At 41.0% G+C, this 14,893-nt stretch overlaps 1 protein-coding gene across 1 annotated transcript in view; it reads right to left on the reverse strand.

Moving 5' to 3' along the window:
* Nucleotides 1-14,893, reverse strand: part of ARHGAP20 (Rho GTPase activating protein 20) — a 62,428-nt gene that overhangs the window by 11,049 nt on the left and 36,486 nt on the right. Inside the window, 5 exon segments of the mRNA XM_050332403.1 lie at nt 4,016-4,198; nt 6,111-6,177; nt 10,062-10,139; nt 12,949-13,033; nt 13,996-14,037. Coding sequence (XP_050188360.1) covers nt 4,016-4,198; nt 6,111-6,177; nt 10,062-10,139; nt 12,949-13,033; nt 13,996-14,037 — 455 coding nt within the window.

A 14,893-nucleotide genomic window follows, 5' to 3' on the forward strand; every position in this document is an offset into this window, starting at 1 on the left:
AGAAGGTTTCCTCTGTCCTCATCTTGGCTTGCTGACCAGAGGCATCCTAGTGTCCCTGGCAATGCAGGAGAGCACCCATTCTCCCCACAAGTAACACCAGGGAATCAACTAATGGGTGAGATGTTTTCAGACCATGAAAAGCCACTGCCTTTGCTCTCTTATCTGCAATGCAAGAGTATCGTTACTCTTCTCACTCCAAGCATTTGCTGACCGTGGCCCAGGGACAGTGCCTGACCTTTAATCAACGCATTCCAGATGGCATTTCAGCATGCTGCCGACACACTGATGGGCTCCATTTGTCCTAATTTTAGCATATTTCACAAGATATCAAAAGACCACCACTAATCAAAGCTCTTATTCTCTTATTTGCCATGTATAGAGAAGGAAATACTGGTATTGGGATACAAAAAGGGTTTTTTCATATGACCTTTCTCAACATCAGACAGTGTAAACTCTTCTTAACAGCATGGGCTACTGCTAAGTGGGGAGGAGTTGGGGACTGTTTATAATACAAATGTTAACTGGGAAAGACTTATTCTGATATTATTTTTCCTTTTCAAGGGGTTTTCAAAGCCAATCAGCATTGACTTAGTTGCTTGCCTACCCTATATACTTTTCTGTTAGATGGTTCTTCCACCTCGTCAAACATTTTACTTTCTGCTGTTGTGGAGGGCAGAAGCAAGGCTTGCAGAATTAAGGATTGCGGCATAATACCAGGTTTTTCTCTCCAATACTTTATTCTCTCCTACACTTGACTACAATTGTTTTTTTAGCTCAAAGAGTGATTTTCATTATAGGTCATTCCATTCCAGATCATGCTCCTTTTGGGAATGGGTGGAAATCTTTTCATTAGACGCTTACAGGATGAAAAGTTACAGTTTAATTCAAAATGTGAACATATGAATGAGAAAGCCTGATGAAAAATTCTTTTCATAAAAAGTAATGAGGATATACATTTTAAGCAGCCCAAACCTTCAAGAAATGTAAGTTTGGCAGTATCTAAGGCTTTACTTGACACAAATAACCTGTAACTTTCAAAATGACATTTTTTTCTTTCAGATGAGCTGGATATCAGCACACAAATAAGGTTTGCTTCACTTGGAGTTCCAGTTATACAACAGCAAATACATACTGGTGTTTTTTTCTGCCAACTCTGTAGGTCTCAGCGGAAGTAAAAATTAAGAAAAGATGTTTTTTTGGAGACCAAGGAATAGCAGAAGTGAATAAATAAGGGGTCTTAAAATTGGGAACTCTTCTTAGTCTCTTACTCTTTGCTCCCCTCCTAAAAGCCATGCCTCAAACTGACAGTGTGAGCAAGAGGTAATTGTAACTAAGTGCAGCTCTCTCCAGGGACAGGAAGGAAATCTTAACCAGTGCTCTTCAGTATACCAGGGCAGAAACCAAAAACTGATGTACAGCAAGGAAATGCCATGTCACTTAAAAAAGTAACATTCACTGAACTACAGGAAAACTCATCCCTTTAATATTCCCTTTTTAAAAGGGTTGAGAAGTCTTAAGCTAAAGAGCAGATGAGAAGGGGTGGATGTACACTTTCTTTCCTTGAACCTGTGCAAAGCTGCAATACAAGGAGAAGCCCAGGCTTCTCTCAGCCAAGACAGCACCGGTTATTGCTCTGCAGAAGTACTTCCATACAAAAACCTCAGGACCCTGCTCTGGTGGAATATTCTAGGCCAGAATCAGAAAAAAAGCAACACTACTTTGATGGAAAACTCAGAGCTCACAGTAACCATCTCTTCTGCTCATATGAAGGGAATTTCCACTCATAGGTAGTGTCCCAGTCATGGAAGTGGCATTTCCTCTTCTTGAATAATCAGAAACTTCTAAATAAAACTTAAGAACTGTTTAACAGTGTAGCATCCTTTCCGATCAAACCCCTAACTGTCAAACAGTTTTCAAAGACCTCCTTTCTGTATTGAGACTAATTGGTTGTATCTTTGCTTTCTAACAGACAATTAAATAATAATTTGGATTACAGAGTAGCCACTGGCAGCAGTTGGTTCTTTCAATACTTTAGACATGTGCTCATGAGCATTACTTAATGGCTATGTTTAACTGGTAGGTGACCATTCCTGTTACGTGCTGAAAGGTTACACAGGAGAGGTGACAGAAACACTCCAGTTCTTCCACACATTAAATTCTCTGTACTTTTTTTAACCATCCTTCCAGGACAGCTGATGCAACTACACCACCACACAGCTACTTATTTGACCTGACGGCCTGGTGTCAGTCATGTCTGCCTGTCAACACCGCCACTGCTGCCTAACCATGGTGCATCCTGGTGCAGCTGGGCAGCCACTCCTTGCTGCCTCCAGAAGGCACAGCATGTCCAGCACAGTGGTATCAATGTAGGGAAGTGATGGGAGGGAGGATAGCACAGCATGTGGCAGTGAAATGTGAGATTACAGATGCCACTCTCTGTAAATTTTCCCTGTATGTGGCATTGTGCCTAGTGGTTAACCAACAACAAACATAGAAATTCTGGCTTACTGATCTGAAGGTGAGCCCAAAGCCAGATAACAGCCTTGGCTTGCATACAGGTACCTTTTGCCATTTTCCAAAACTGAAATAGGTAAGAAGGAGTTAGGAGGAGCATAAAAAACAGTGCTGTATGTGAGATAGCCTGCTTTGCAAGCAGTCAGACTATACATCACTTTAAGAGGTTCTGTCTAATGAAAGAAGGAAAGGTGAATGGACTAAAAGCCTTCCTCCCATTTAGAGCAATCCCTGTGCATGACATGCAGGCTGCCCCAGGCTTCTGCTGCCCCAAGCTAGCCTCACCTCCCCTCCTGCAGCTTGCACAGCGCTGATGACAACACATCTGCATTAGAACTCTACAGGCCTGATTTGCATTTCTATTTTCTCTTGCCAGTCAACATCAGCTGCCAAAGCGGGGTCTGTAAACCTAATTACACCCCTTTGCTAGATTGCCTCATTCTCGAAACATGCCATGAAGTAATATGTGATACAAATTACTGTGAAGGGGGGGGAGGGTGAAGGCATGCGGAAAGGAAATTAATATATATAAAATATAATCAATTTTCAGAATAATTTATAATAGTCACTAGTATAGTTCACTATATTTAACTTCTAAAAACATTACAAATGGATTCTGTTCATATATTGTGGGAGATCTCAGCAATTGGGGAGTGCACAGGGTAACAGCATGTGTGTTTTTTTTTTATGATACAGTCACTAACAGTGAAGTAGGTCAGAGTTCCTAACTGAGCTGAGTATGCCAGTGTGTTAAGCACAATTAAAACACACCATGGGATGTATCCTTGCCCTAGGTCTAACGCCTCAATCCAGTAAAGATCTCCTTATTTCTTTTATTACAAGCAGTGCTCAGTCATTGCATCGTTGACAACAGAGTGCAAAATAGAGAGCAGGTGCTCATACTTTTGTAGCATCAAGGCCAAAGGTAGAAGAAAATGCTACTTTCTTCAATTTGTTCAAAGAGTACTGAAATAAAGAAGTTCTATTTGCTCACCTCATCTAAGAACTCAAGTACATGTCTAGACTTTGCCACTTGAGGGTCCCAGTGAGGTAGGTGTATAGTCCTAAGTACCTTATTGAGATAAAGGATGCTGCCAAATGTTGCACAGGAATTCTGTGCTGAAGTCAAGCCTTGACTCCTGAACCATAAAACCACTCTGCCTTGCTACAGAGCACAGCAAGGGCTGCAGAGAGAAGCTCACCTAATAGGCTTACAAAAAATTGCAGGGGAGAGATTTTGTCTTTCTTTGGCTTGTTTTTAGAACAATTATTTGACAGGCAGCTTGTCAAAATGTAACTTACAAGGATGACACATACACAACAGCACACTGAAATCAGGGAGGGCTACATTGCAGAATCCCCCGTGCAGCTGGAAGGTACAACTGCATGATCCTCTTCCCTTTCCACTACCCCCCATGCTGGTACATTTGCTTTCTGTAGCAGAGCCAGGGAGGTAGCCAGGCTGTGGGTGAATGTTGCTGGGGTGAGCAGGGCAACGTACCGTTCAGCTGCTGGCACACGGCCACTTGGCTTGGCTTCAGCACAAACTGGCACTGCAGCTCCTGGGGCAGCTGCTCCGTCAGGAAAGACTCCTGAACCTGCCTGGGGCAGGCACAGTGCTTTGATCCATGGGGCATAGCGTCGCGAATGTGGCTCATTTTAATTCCAAAGGGATATTCATGTCCTGTTCAAAGAGAAATCATAATAATCTGTGTTGGATTGACTGGAGACTTGCAAAACTCCATCTGCCCTGTACGGAAGCAGATTTTGCTTGCTGGTCTGCAGCACTTTCTCTTTCAGTAATCTAAGAATTGACACTTTTCTCCATATTTACACAGGCATAAATCATACACTGGCAGATAGGGAGTTACTGTGTTTGGTGCAGTTAATCAGACGTAAAAGTAAAATCAGACCTATTACAGCAGTATCACATAAAAGTCCATCAGAAAAATACAGATATTTACTATTTCTACTGCTTTTCTTGTAGTACTGAAAGTTTAGGTATTGATTGCTTGTATCATTCTGGAGAGAAATGAGATTTGGGGAGCAGTCATTTTTGCTAAGCATGCAAACCCCCAAAAAAATCCAGAGTGAAAGTGATCTTCCCTCCTTCTCTGTGTTAAGTGCAACAGCCATCAACTCAGTCAAACAAGCCACAATTATGACTCTCATCTGAGGCTGAAACAGGAAGGAAACGTTAATCACAAGGCTCATGCAAATGAGCTACACTTGGCTTTAACCAGCATCTTCGGGGACTACACAGACACAATTCATTTCTGGAGGAGTTTTCAAAAATGCCACCGGAAAGACGTTTTTCAGACTTCTCTAAAGACCTGGCAGATGAAATATATTAAATATGGATGCAATGCTAAGATGTTTTAGTTAGCTTACAGTTAGACTTGAGCACTGAGATTGGAAGAGATGTTATTTGAGATTGTAGGTAGTATGAAGCTTTGGCACAGTCAAAACTCTGCTCCTGATGTCTACCTATGATAAAAGCTGACCTTATCTAATAAACATTTGCATAAATATCATGAACAGCATCACTTTCATACTCCAAGGATTCTTCTTTTCCAAGGATTATAATTTGAATTTGTAGTGAAAGTCAGTCAATTAGAAAGGCCTTTACCATTTCCGAATTCTCTGATTCTATGTTTAGAGCTGTGGCTGTGATTTGTTCTGAAGAGGATACACAGTAATGGTCAGAAAGCCAAAGTCTGGTATTTTTCAAAGGCAAAGTAGTTTGCACTGTCTATAAGGTGCACAAGGTAGACCTTTTATAAATATTAACATTGTCTGACTCCAGCAAAGCATTTGTAACTAAGGCTGCTTTGAGAAGGAATGCTAAGATTTACTGGGGTTAGATCTGCAAGAGGTAAACCCAGGAAATTCATAAGTTTTTCTTGTTCTAATCATCTGCAAACTCTTACAGCACAAGTAATGCTGGGCTTCTACAGGGAAAGGTTATTAATAATGGGAGGGGATTTGTTCTTAGTGAATCATGGGCCAAAATCAAATCACTCCATCCAATCACTTCTGAACTTTGGGTTGGTTTCTGTGGACAAAATGTTTTGAAAACCATTTTAGAAAGACAATAAGCACTAATTTTCTCCTAATCAGAGGGGAGCTGTCAGCCAGTACGAAAAATAGGGGATTGAAAAGGACCTCTTGAATCAGTTAACTTGAGTTAACAACAGAACATTTCTCAAAAGTCTGCTGGGTTTTACTGAGGAGGGAAATAAACAATGCTCTGGAGGTGTAGGAAGAAGTATGGTAAAGCTGGACAGCCTCGAGGCTGATGTCCCCAGGAGGGGGTGAGTGGAGAGGCCAACTCTGCAGAAAGACTGGGGCTCATGCAGCAAAACTGCGGCAGAAATAAATGACCTTTTCCAACCTCTTAGTGACACAAGCTCTTCAAAGCAAAGGATCAGCATCTGACTAGCTCCCCAAATAAGCAACCTTGTGTGACAGGGAAGTAAGAGAAAAAACCAGGAAAAACAAAAGAGGAAACTGCATTTCAGTCTTCCCTGTATTTCTTGCTTCCTTCAGCACTAAAAGCTGAGTGAATATTGAAAAAAACAATGTCAAGAACTTACCAATAAGAGGGTAAGGAGCATGTTCTCTTCCTGAAATCACCCACAACTTGTAATCTTTTTCAGAGCCCTTTAAAAGCAAAATTAAGAATAAATTTGCCAGCCATTAAGGACAGGTTCATGTAAGGTTTCTCACAATATAAGGACAATCTGCACCTTGTCAGCAGTGTTTACTTTCCAGTGACAAAGCTTGCCACCAGCAAAGTTTCTGAATTTTGTCTGTCATGTGCAATCTGGTTATGTGACCAGGATTCAGCTCTGAGCATTGAGAGGTACTGGAGCCCATCATTTCTGAGGATAAGGGGGAAGGTTTCCCACAATTCTTTCAGTGCTCCTGGAAGCAGAGGGATGGATGTCCCAGCCCACTTTGCCCTGCAGCACTGAGCAGCACCCAGAGCCAGGGAGAGATGGGTCTGATCCCCCAGAGGGATTACAGCTAAGCAGCACAAGGAGGAGGATGCCTGCTGCAGGGCATGGGGCAGACAGCAGGCAGTCCCTGTGAGCTGAGATCACCCTTCAGCTCCATCCTGAGTACCACGGAAATCACACCCTCTGGGGTGTGCTCTGGCATACAGGGACAAGCCTCAGATCTGAGAACTCTGTTCCACCACTGCTCCAGCTTCTCTACATCCCCAGCAAGAAGGAGGAGCTCAGGCTGGTGAGCCTGTGACCCACGCTGGAAGGCAGGGCAGGAGTACCTTCACCCAAGACCTGAACCCAGTCTGATGATGCCAAGGCAAGGATGGCACCCATGGGACTCCTGGCACTCAACACTGCCCCAAAATCTCCTTGTAGGGCTGCTGTCAGCCCTTTTGTGCAGCCCTTTCGTGTGGAAATGCTTGGGAGCACTGGAAGGTGTTTTAGACTGCCGAATCCTCTTTAAAATGTACAGTGGAGAGAATAAATTTACATCAAAGGAGACAATTTTCAAAAGACTGGAGATTGTGATCATCTTTGCGAAAAGCTGAGTAAAACCTCTGATTTGAAAGCAAATTCAAAATATTGCCTTTAGCATAAATATACAAGTCAATGTTGCAGTTTAATTGAAGAAAGAGAATAATACTTTTTCCAGATACGATGGTGAGACAATAGAAGTAAAGAGAATGACATTTAATATAAACCACACTCAGGACAAAAGGAAATAGCAAGTGGATAAATACACTGCAATAAAAGTGATCTATTTTACCTTAAATTACTTTTCAGTGATACTGTTCAATCAGGATAATTAAAATCTAAAAGTTTTCTGTCTACAAAAGGTGATAAATACCTCATGACAGTATCTATTTATCACTAAAGTTAAATCCTACCTCTTTTAAAACAATTTGCCTACTCTCCTGCATTGTCTGGACCTTCACCCAGTGTTCCCAAGGCTCTTGAGACTCTTCCTACTTTCTGCATGCACCTGGTGTAATGCTGATACATCCAATAAAGCCTTTGCAGTTTGCTTTCTGACTGACAGAGCTTTTTGGCCCATATTAGCACTGCTGTTAAGTTAGCTAGCAGGGGGCAGAAGGAAAATAAATAGGCTTTGGAGACATCTCTGATGCCTCAGGGCAAGCAGCCAGGACCAAATAAATACAGCTGAGGAGCACAGGAAAGGGTATTTGCTTTTCCTTTTACACATATATATGAAAGGGTTTGTTGCTGTGAAGGGGAAGCTGGGGAAGGGAAAGAGCTAGTAAATGTGGCTTTCAGGAGGCAAACTGTTCATCTCCTGACTTCAAATGTTGTCCTTTGTAGGCCTTATGAGGCCATTTGTCAGTATAAATATGACTGTCCCAGAAAAGTCAGCAAGTGTAATTACAGAGCTGGGAAACCCAAGGCCCTTCTTTCTGCCCCACTTGATAATTTGGAACAGATGATCAATGCCATTTTGCACGAGCTAGTTGTCATTTTACCAGAGCAACCACAGAGGAAAAAACCCTGTTGTGTTAAACCAGAGTGAACTCGGCCAAAGTAATAGGCCCATTAATCACACAATATGTGAAATGTAGTTTTTATAATTGCCATTGAAAAGTCATAAAGCTTCTTTCAAGTGGTCCTCTCTAGACATAAATAAAAAACCTTGCATAACGAGAAGCTTCCTCACAATCAGAACAATCCTATGAGGGGTTTGGGTGTTTGATTGATACCCAGGCTACAGCTTAATTTATTTAGCTTGTTTGATTTTATTGCTAATCTTATGATATCCCTATAATGGAAAAAGGCTTTATGCAATAAAGAAGCAGTGAAAAAATGTAGTATATTACTTGGGCAAATAATTCTGCAGGCAAGATTTTACATCTTTCAGATGGCTTTCCTTCTTTCTCCGCTTGAAATAAAAATGTGAAGAGAAGGAAAGGGTTGATTGTAATACATACAAAAGAACATAATGCTGAAACCAACCAGCTCCTCCTCCTGCTCATCTCAGAGTATTCTCTTTGAATACTACCATTTTCTGTTTTTTCTGTACACAAAATGAGGAAGTGCAAATGACACCTGTAAAATGGGTAAAAATGAAGCACATCACAATAAAGACTTGCAGTTGTAATATGGCATAGTGCCCTGATTTTTGGTGCCAAAAATCTGCAATTAAAATCCTAATTTTAACTCACATCTTATCCTTTTCACCTTGCAACCCCCTCCATGAACTCCAGAGCTTCCTTAATTGGATAGACTACTGGATTCTGAGTGCAGGCCAGAGCTCCAGCCCTAGTGTAAATGGGATGTCTGAGCCATAACAAGGTGGGTAGACAAAAATTGCTCTGCTTGAGAAATGCCAAGCTAGTAGAATAGACCTCTGCATTAAAAGCCTCTATAAATGAGGGATAAGAGATTATACGGAATGCTAATTCTGAGGTTACTCCAACTTTTTCTGTGAATATCCAGAAGCCCCAGGGAAGCAGAATAGTGGGATTTTGCTCATATTTACCTCTTCAGACCCAGGGCTGTGGTAAGGAAAGGCTTGTCAAATTCTACGCAATGAGATCAACATATGCACAAAGAGTAAGACATTTAAAAAATCTTATTACCCAAACAGCAGACTGGTAGGCCAGTTAAAAAGCTGTCATCCAGGAGCTTCTATATGATCACTGGTGTTGGTTTGAGCCACATTGAGAAACAGAATAAGGGAGCCAGAATTCTTGTCCTTGGCACTGATTCATTATCATACCTGAGGCACTACCTGGTCTGGTTTAGAGCAAAAGAAGCCAGCTGAGGCAGTACTTGATATTGTAGGGATTGCTGCATCTATTTGGTAGTACCCTGCATTACCATAAGTCCTGTAAAAGCCTTTTTCCAAAGCAGTTTCAGGACATTGCTTAAATTGGGCGCATTCAGATCCTGTGCATTCAAGATTCAGACTGGGTGCATTCAGATTCCCTGCATTATTGTAAGTTCAGTAAAAGCTCTTTTCCAAAACAGTTTCAGGACATTGCTTACATTGGATGCATTCAGATTCCGTGCAATCACTTAGTTACGTTCTTGTCTCACATAACTCTAAAGGTCCATGGATATTTAGAGTACCTGATTCGGACACTTGAGAGCAGTGCTTGTACTTGTCATCTGGGGCACAGCTGATCATGCATGTTTGCACATTTTGAAACCAACTAACAGACAAGTCAGTAGGTTTCCTGTTCACACTGAAGCATGCAAAAGGAGCTCTATCAAACTCTCAGTTCTTGTGTCAGGATGTCTCCTCTTAGGCTTCAGCAAAACAGATTTAAAAGCAACTTGAAACATGACTGATCCCTTATAGGGATGAGAGATGTACTCAAAACTTTTAAGGCATTTATTAATCTCTGGAGGGCTATATATTAGCAAGGCACTTCTGCTGCACTTCAATAACTCTGAATTGCTATATTAAAGGATTTAATTAATGTTCATATCCTAAAACTTGGAAAAAGTGCAAGGGAAGATCTGATTGTTATAAGTGACTACAAAAAAAGACTCATTAAAACTGGTGCAAGGACTTACATTAATTCCCAGTTGCTGCAGGGCCATCAGAATTACATCGTTTGCTGTATCAACATTGGTTACACTTAGGGTTTTTGACTGTGAACAGAAAAAAGGAGAAGGGGAAAGTGGCATTAAAAATTTGGATTTGCAAAGAGTATCTGAAATGCAGTAGCTCTGCATAATTCATTGTTGGAAAAAATTGAGAATATCCTGTTAAAATTTTACTTGTTAAATAAATTGTACTACATAGATAAAGGTCCTGTCTGAGATCAAGGTTTGATTTCCTCTGCTTTGTCACATACTTTCTGTATTTGCTCCACGCTTCCCCTAGCAGCTCCATCAGAAGAGAGAGTGCCATGATTACTGAGGACATGACTTCCACATTAAAATATGCAAAAAGATAGAACTACTAACTGCACTTTAGACACCACATAAAGGAAACACAATGGTTTGATTAATTTAAAATCACACAAGTTTCCTTTGAAAAAATTAAACATTTCAGTGAGTTTTTTCAGTGAAATAGCAATTGTTAATAATTTCTGTCCCTTTCAACTGAAGTGCTCCCTGGCAAGAAAATAGTGTACACAGGCTGTTCACCTCTACCACCTTTGCCACATTCTATATAGATTTCTCAGAGTTGGATCTGGCTTAGTACCAGAAGCACTTCCTCTTGGTAATCTTTCATCCAGTTAAAATGCTACCTCTCCAGCAGCCTCTGGAATCTGCTGATTGGCAGTATGGAAAAGCATGGAGCAGCAGAGATACCACATTCTAAACAATTATGGTGACTGGCATGGAGTGCCAAGCTTTGGTTGGTGAAAGTGCTGCTTTCCACAGGGCAGTCTTTCCAGAGTGAGATTTCAGCATCTGCTGCCTGGAACCAGTACTCCTCCCGTACTGCTGCGCAATGCTCCATGCCTCAGCTCCATGGGTTGCTCTTAGCATCGAATGCACTCGGATTGACTCTACCCTCAGTCCTGCTGGAATGTGGCAGCACCACTGCCATCACCTTGCAGAGGCAAAAACAGTGGTGAGAGTGTCCAGAGTGGTTTTTGCTTGCAGCATCGTACCCATGCTGGTCTCACTCCCAAGCTAACAGGCAACTCCCACACAAAAAGCACAAGTCACTAAGCCCTCTTTAGAGGCTTGGCTCCACCACCAACACTACACAGTTTTTGGACTGCAGCTGGTTCCTGGCCAGACTAAAGTCTTGGCAGAACAAAGGCATGCCCACTGCAACAAACCACCCAGGCGTATCTGATGGCCCAAACAAGGCGAGGTGGCAGAGCTGGGATGTAGATGTTCATTGCCAGTCCCAAGACAGTTTGCTGATACCTTCTGTAGCATATCAATTTTATGCTGGCCATAAGGTGTTCAGGTGAAACAACCCCCTGACATTTTGCATTTAGAAAAGATCTGAGCTGTACATTTGTGTAAGTTCCTGACGGTAACAAGCTGCCATGGCAATGAAAGGAAAGTAGTGAGAATACGGTATATCTTGCTTCAGGACATATCTGAACGCTCATACCATAAAAAATTTAACATTTGCCTGTAGCAATGACATCTGGCTCTCAGGAGTAGGTCAGAACATTTGCATAAGTTTTGCTCTTGGCAAGAATATAATAAAATGGTTTGTGCCTTGTGTTCAGCCTTCCTTACTGTCCAAAACCAAAATAATTCTTGGGCATGTCCAGACGCTATAGCAGGAACCATGCTGCAATAAGAACTATTTGCATCACAGAATTTCTATCTGTTCCTCCTCTGTTTTATTACTGATAAAATCCAGACTATAGGGTGTCATTTCTAGGACTGTCAGGATCCAGAGACCATATGTGGCACATGAGCTAATTACTGCTAGGGAAAAAAGGCATTAAAAAGAACCCCAACAAACTCTGGTACAAGACTGCAACCCCTGAGAGCATGTATGATTTACAGACTTTTACACCTGAGCAGACCTTGATCTGTAGTCTTGCATTTGAACTATCACAATTTTTGGTATTGTTTATTAATTTTTGTCTTAGCAACCTAGAAATTATATTATTGTTTAATTATTATTTTCTGAAAAAAAGGCAGACTCCTTTATGCTTTCATCTGTGCAAATACAGAATTCTAAGTGCAGATTCACCGCTGGGCAAAGATCTTCAGTGAAATCGGACTTCTGTCAAAATTTCTCATTCCCTTGCACATGCTCCCTGGGGTTCTGAGCTTGAAATACAGATGTTACAAGAAAGAAAAAACAAATGTAGAAGAAGTAAAGGAAGAATGGGTGGATTATCACTGAATGCTAGGGTATCCCTATGGAATTGGCTACATATAAGAACTTAGTTTAAATTGGTTAAAACTTACTTAGTCAAAAAGGTGCAAATCACCCTGTGGATGACCTTTTTTTACTATTTATACTTTGCCTATAAATTTACCAGCATCAATTAGTTGATGCAAAACACGCTTAATGCAATTTCAGGGTGTTTTTACACACTGCTTTCCTGACTTAAGATCACTATAAACCACAAAACACACTGCAGCTTTGCAGAATTGAATGAAGGCAGTTGTGGGTTTAGATAAGTTTTACAAGCAAAAAAAAGGATACATTGTGCTGGCATTTCTGAAGATGCTTATGCATAAGTTCCGCTGGAGGTGTTTCTTGGGACTTTACACTGCACAGTCTTTAGTTTGTATGCCAGAACCAGTATTTCTTACCAAGCACACTGTCTTTAAAACGGAAGTCATGTATTAAACACAGGGAACAAACATGTCAGGGCTGCGTATGCCAAGTCTTTTCAAGGGGCTGAATCCCTAAAGGACATTGCAAATCAAAGGAACCCTTTCAATATCCAAAGGATTTGCAGGTCACTAGCACTCACAGGTGATATGGATTTGGACACCTATTTAACTCAAGAGCACTTACATATGCACAAGTTCCCACGTCTTTTGCAATTATCGTCACAGGAATCCTTTTAGGATTGTCTTTTTCCTTCTCTTCTCTTATTCGACTGACAAAGAAAGTACAAAACAAGTAAAATTTTAATATTGCAAATATAAATAGCAAGACATATATTTAAATAGCAAGCAAGCAGTAACTGGATAAGAAGCAGACTGTTTGCAGATGTACTGCACTAGAAGGATCTCCGAAGAAAAGAAAGCACCCAGCAGCAGTATCTGGAAGGAATGCCAATTGTGGTCCCCAGTAATGCCTTTGTTGCCTTGAAGTTCATTGTAGAAATCAGAGTAATCAGCAGAGAAAGTGAATAGAAAAAATCAAGCTAAAACTACCCATCATTGTGATGCCTCAGTCTGCACTAAAAGCTCCTACTGGAGTCTGTTACATCAGTACAGATTAGCTCAAAGGACTGAACAGGAGAAGAGTGAACTGGAAATCATCCCAGCAAGAACGATTTAAAAAACCCAGGAACTCTGAAGAATCAGATCAAGACAGAAACCTCAACCAGAACTGCTGACCAGAAAGCAGAACTATCACTGTCTGTCCAAACACTGAACGAAATAAGACAGCTCTATTTCTGCAAACCCTCCCACCATACCCTCCAGCTTGTGGTATGTTCTGTAAGACCAAAATATAGCTGGCCACAAGCAGCAGACAGGTTAGAGCAGAGGTCCTGAGCTGGGCTTGCTTAGATGCCATCAAAATGGAAAGAGCTCCAGGCTCAACCAGAGCAACAGTGGCAGAGGCTTCTGATGCTGCATGGGGAAGGAATAATGTGTATGAGGAATTGCTCTGGTTTTGTGCTGAGCACAGGGAAGCGATTCTCTCCTTGCACAGTGATTGTTGCATAAAAGGCACACACCATTTTCTGCAGGAAGAAGACATGATATTTTTTTCCTTAATATCACTTTGAAGGAGCTTATCTATCATGATGGCATAGGCACCACAGCTTGGGAATCACTGGTCTAGACTGGGACTCTTTTCAATGTCTTTAAAGACCACATAAAAAAGTACCTCTGCAAATAAGAGAGCCATGTTTCCTTTTGTTCTGCAGACCTGAAAATTAAAACAAAGCAGGGATAAATCAGCCATCATTCTAACACCAAAATAGTCCTCTTACAAACCTCAGTGGAATGGACTGTTTCTTGGTTGCAATTTTATAAATACCTACAAAAACTAAAAGATTTATCCAAATTTGAATGAAAAGTCTGCTTCCCTGCAAAGTCAACTGAAAAGCCTGCCCATGGAGACCAAAGGCCCCAGTTAGCAGTTTTTGTCACAGAATCTTAAAGTTTTTCCAATGAAATCAGTAGGAAAAGTATTGAGTTCTTAAAGTAGTGTCCAAATAGAACAGGAGGGCACTTTAGAATAAGAGATTAATTCAAAAGTTTAAAGGTATTTCATCAGGTATACAGACTTCTTTCCACTTTCACTATTCTAATTATCTTCTTGTTTATTAGTTGTTTTATCAGCACATCACAAAGTACACATAAGCCCATTGTGCTTAGTACAGTCAAACTTTGGACATTCTAAGGCATATCTCATTTATCTTTATCTCATTTATACACTTTCAAGGATACCAAGCTGTCCAGTTAAATGTAGCTAATAATAGGACTGTTCAAGGAATCTAACCTAATTTTGCTTCAACTTTCTTGATTTAAATCCTGTCCCAGATGGAGTAACTGCTATTCCCACTGCTGCTTTTGTAAATCAAGTTTCTTCAAATTTTAGAGAAGGTATTTAGGGAACCACAAACCTTCTGAATGATGCTGTGAGGGGAATGCTACAAATGTAAATGCTACAAATATGACTCTGCTTTGGTTGTTTCAGTTATGTTGGACATAACTGGACTCACCTGGCATTTCAGATTTTTCGGTGTACCTCCAGACATAAAATAATTTCACTGCTGTAA

This window comes from Myiozetetes cayanensis, unplaced genomic scaffold (assembly GCF_022539395.1).
Source record: "Myiozetetes cayanensis isolate MyiCay16 unplaced genomic scaffold, myiCay2020 scf5-8, whole genome shotgun sequence".
Classification (NCBI taxonomy): Eukaryota; Metazoa; Chordata; class Aves; order Passeriformes; family Tyrannidae; genus Myiozetetes; species Myiozetetes cayanensis.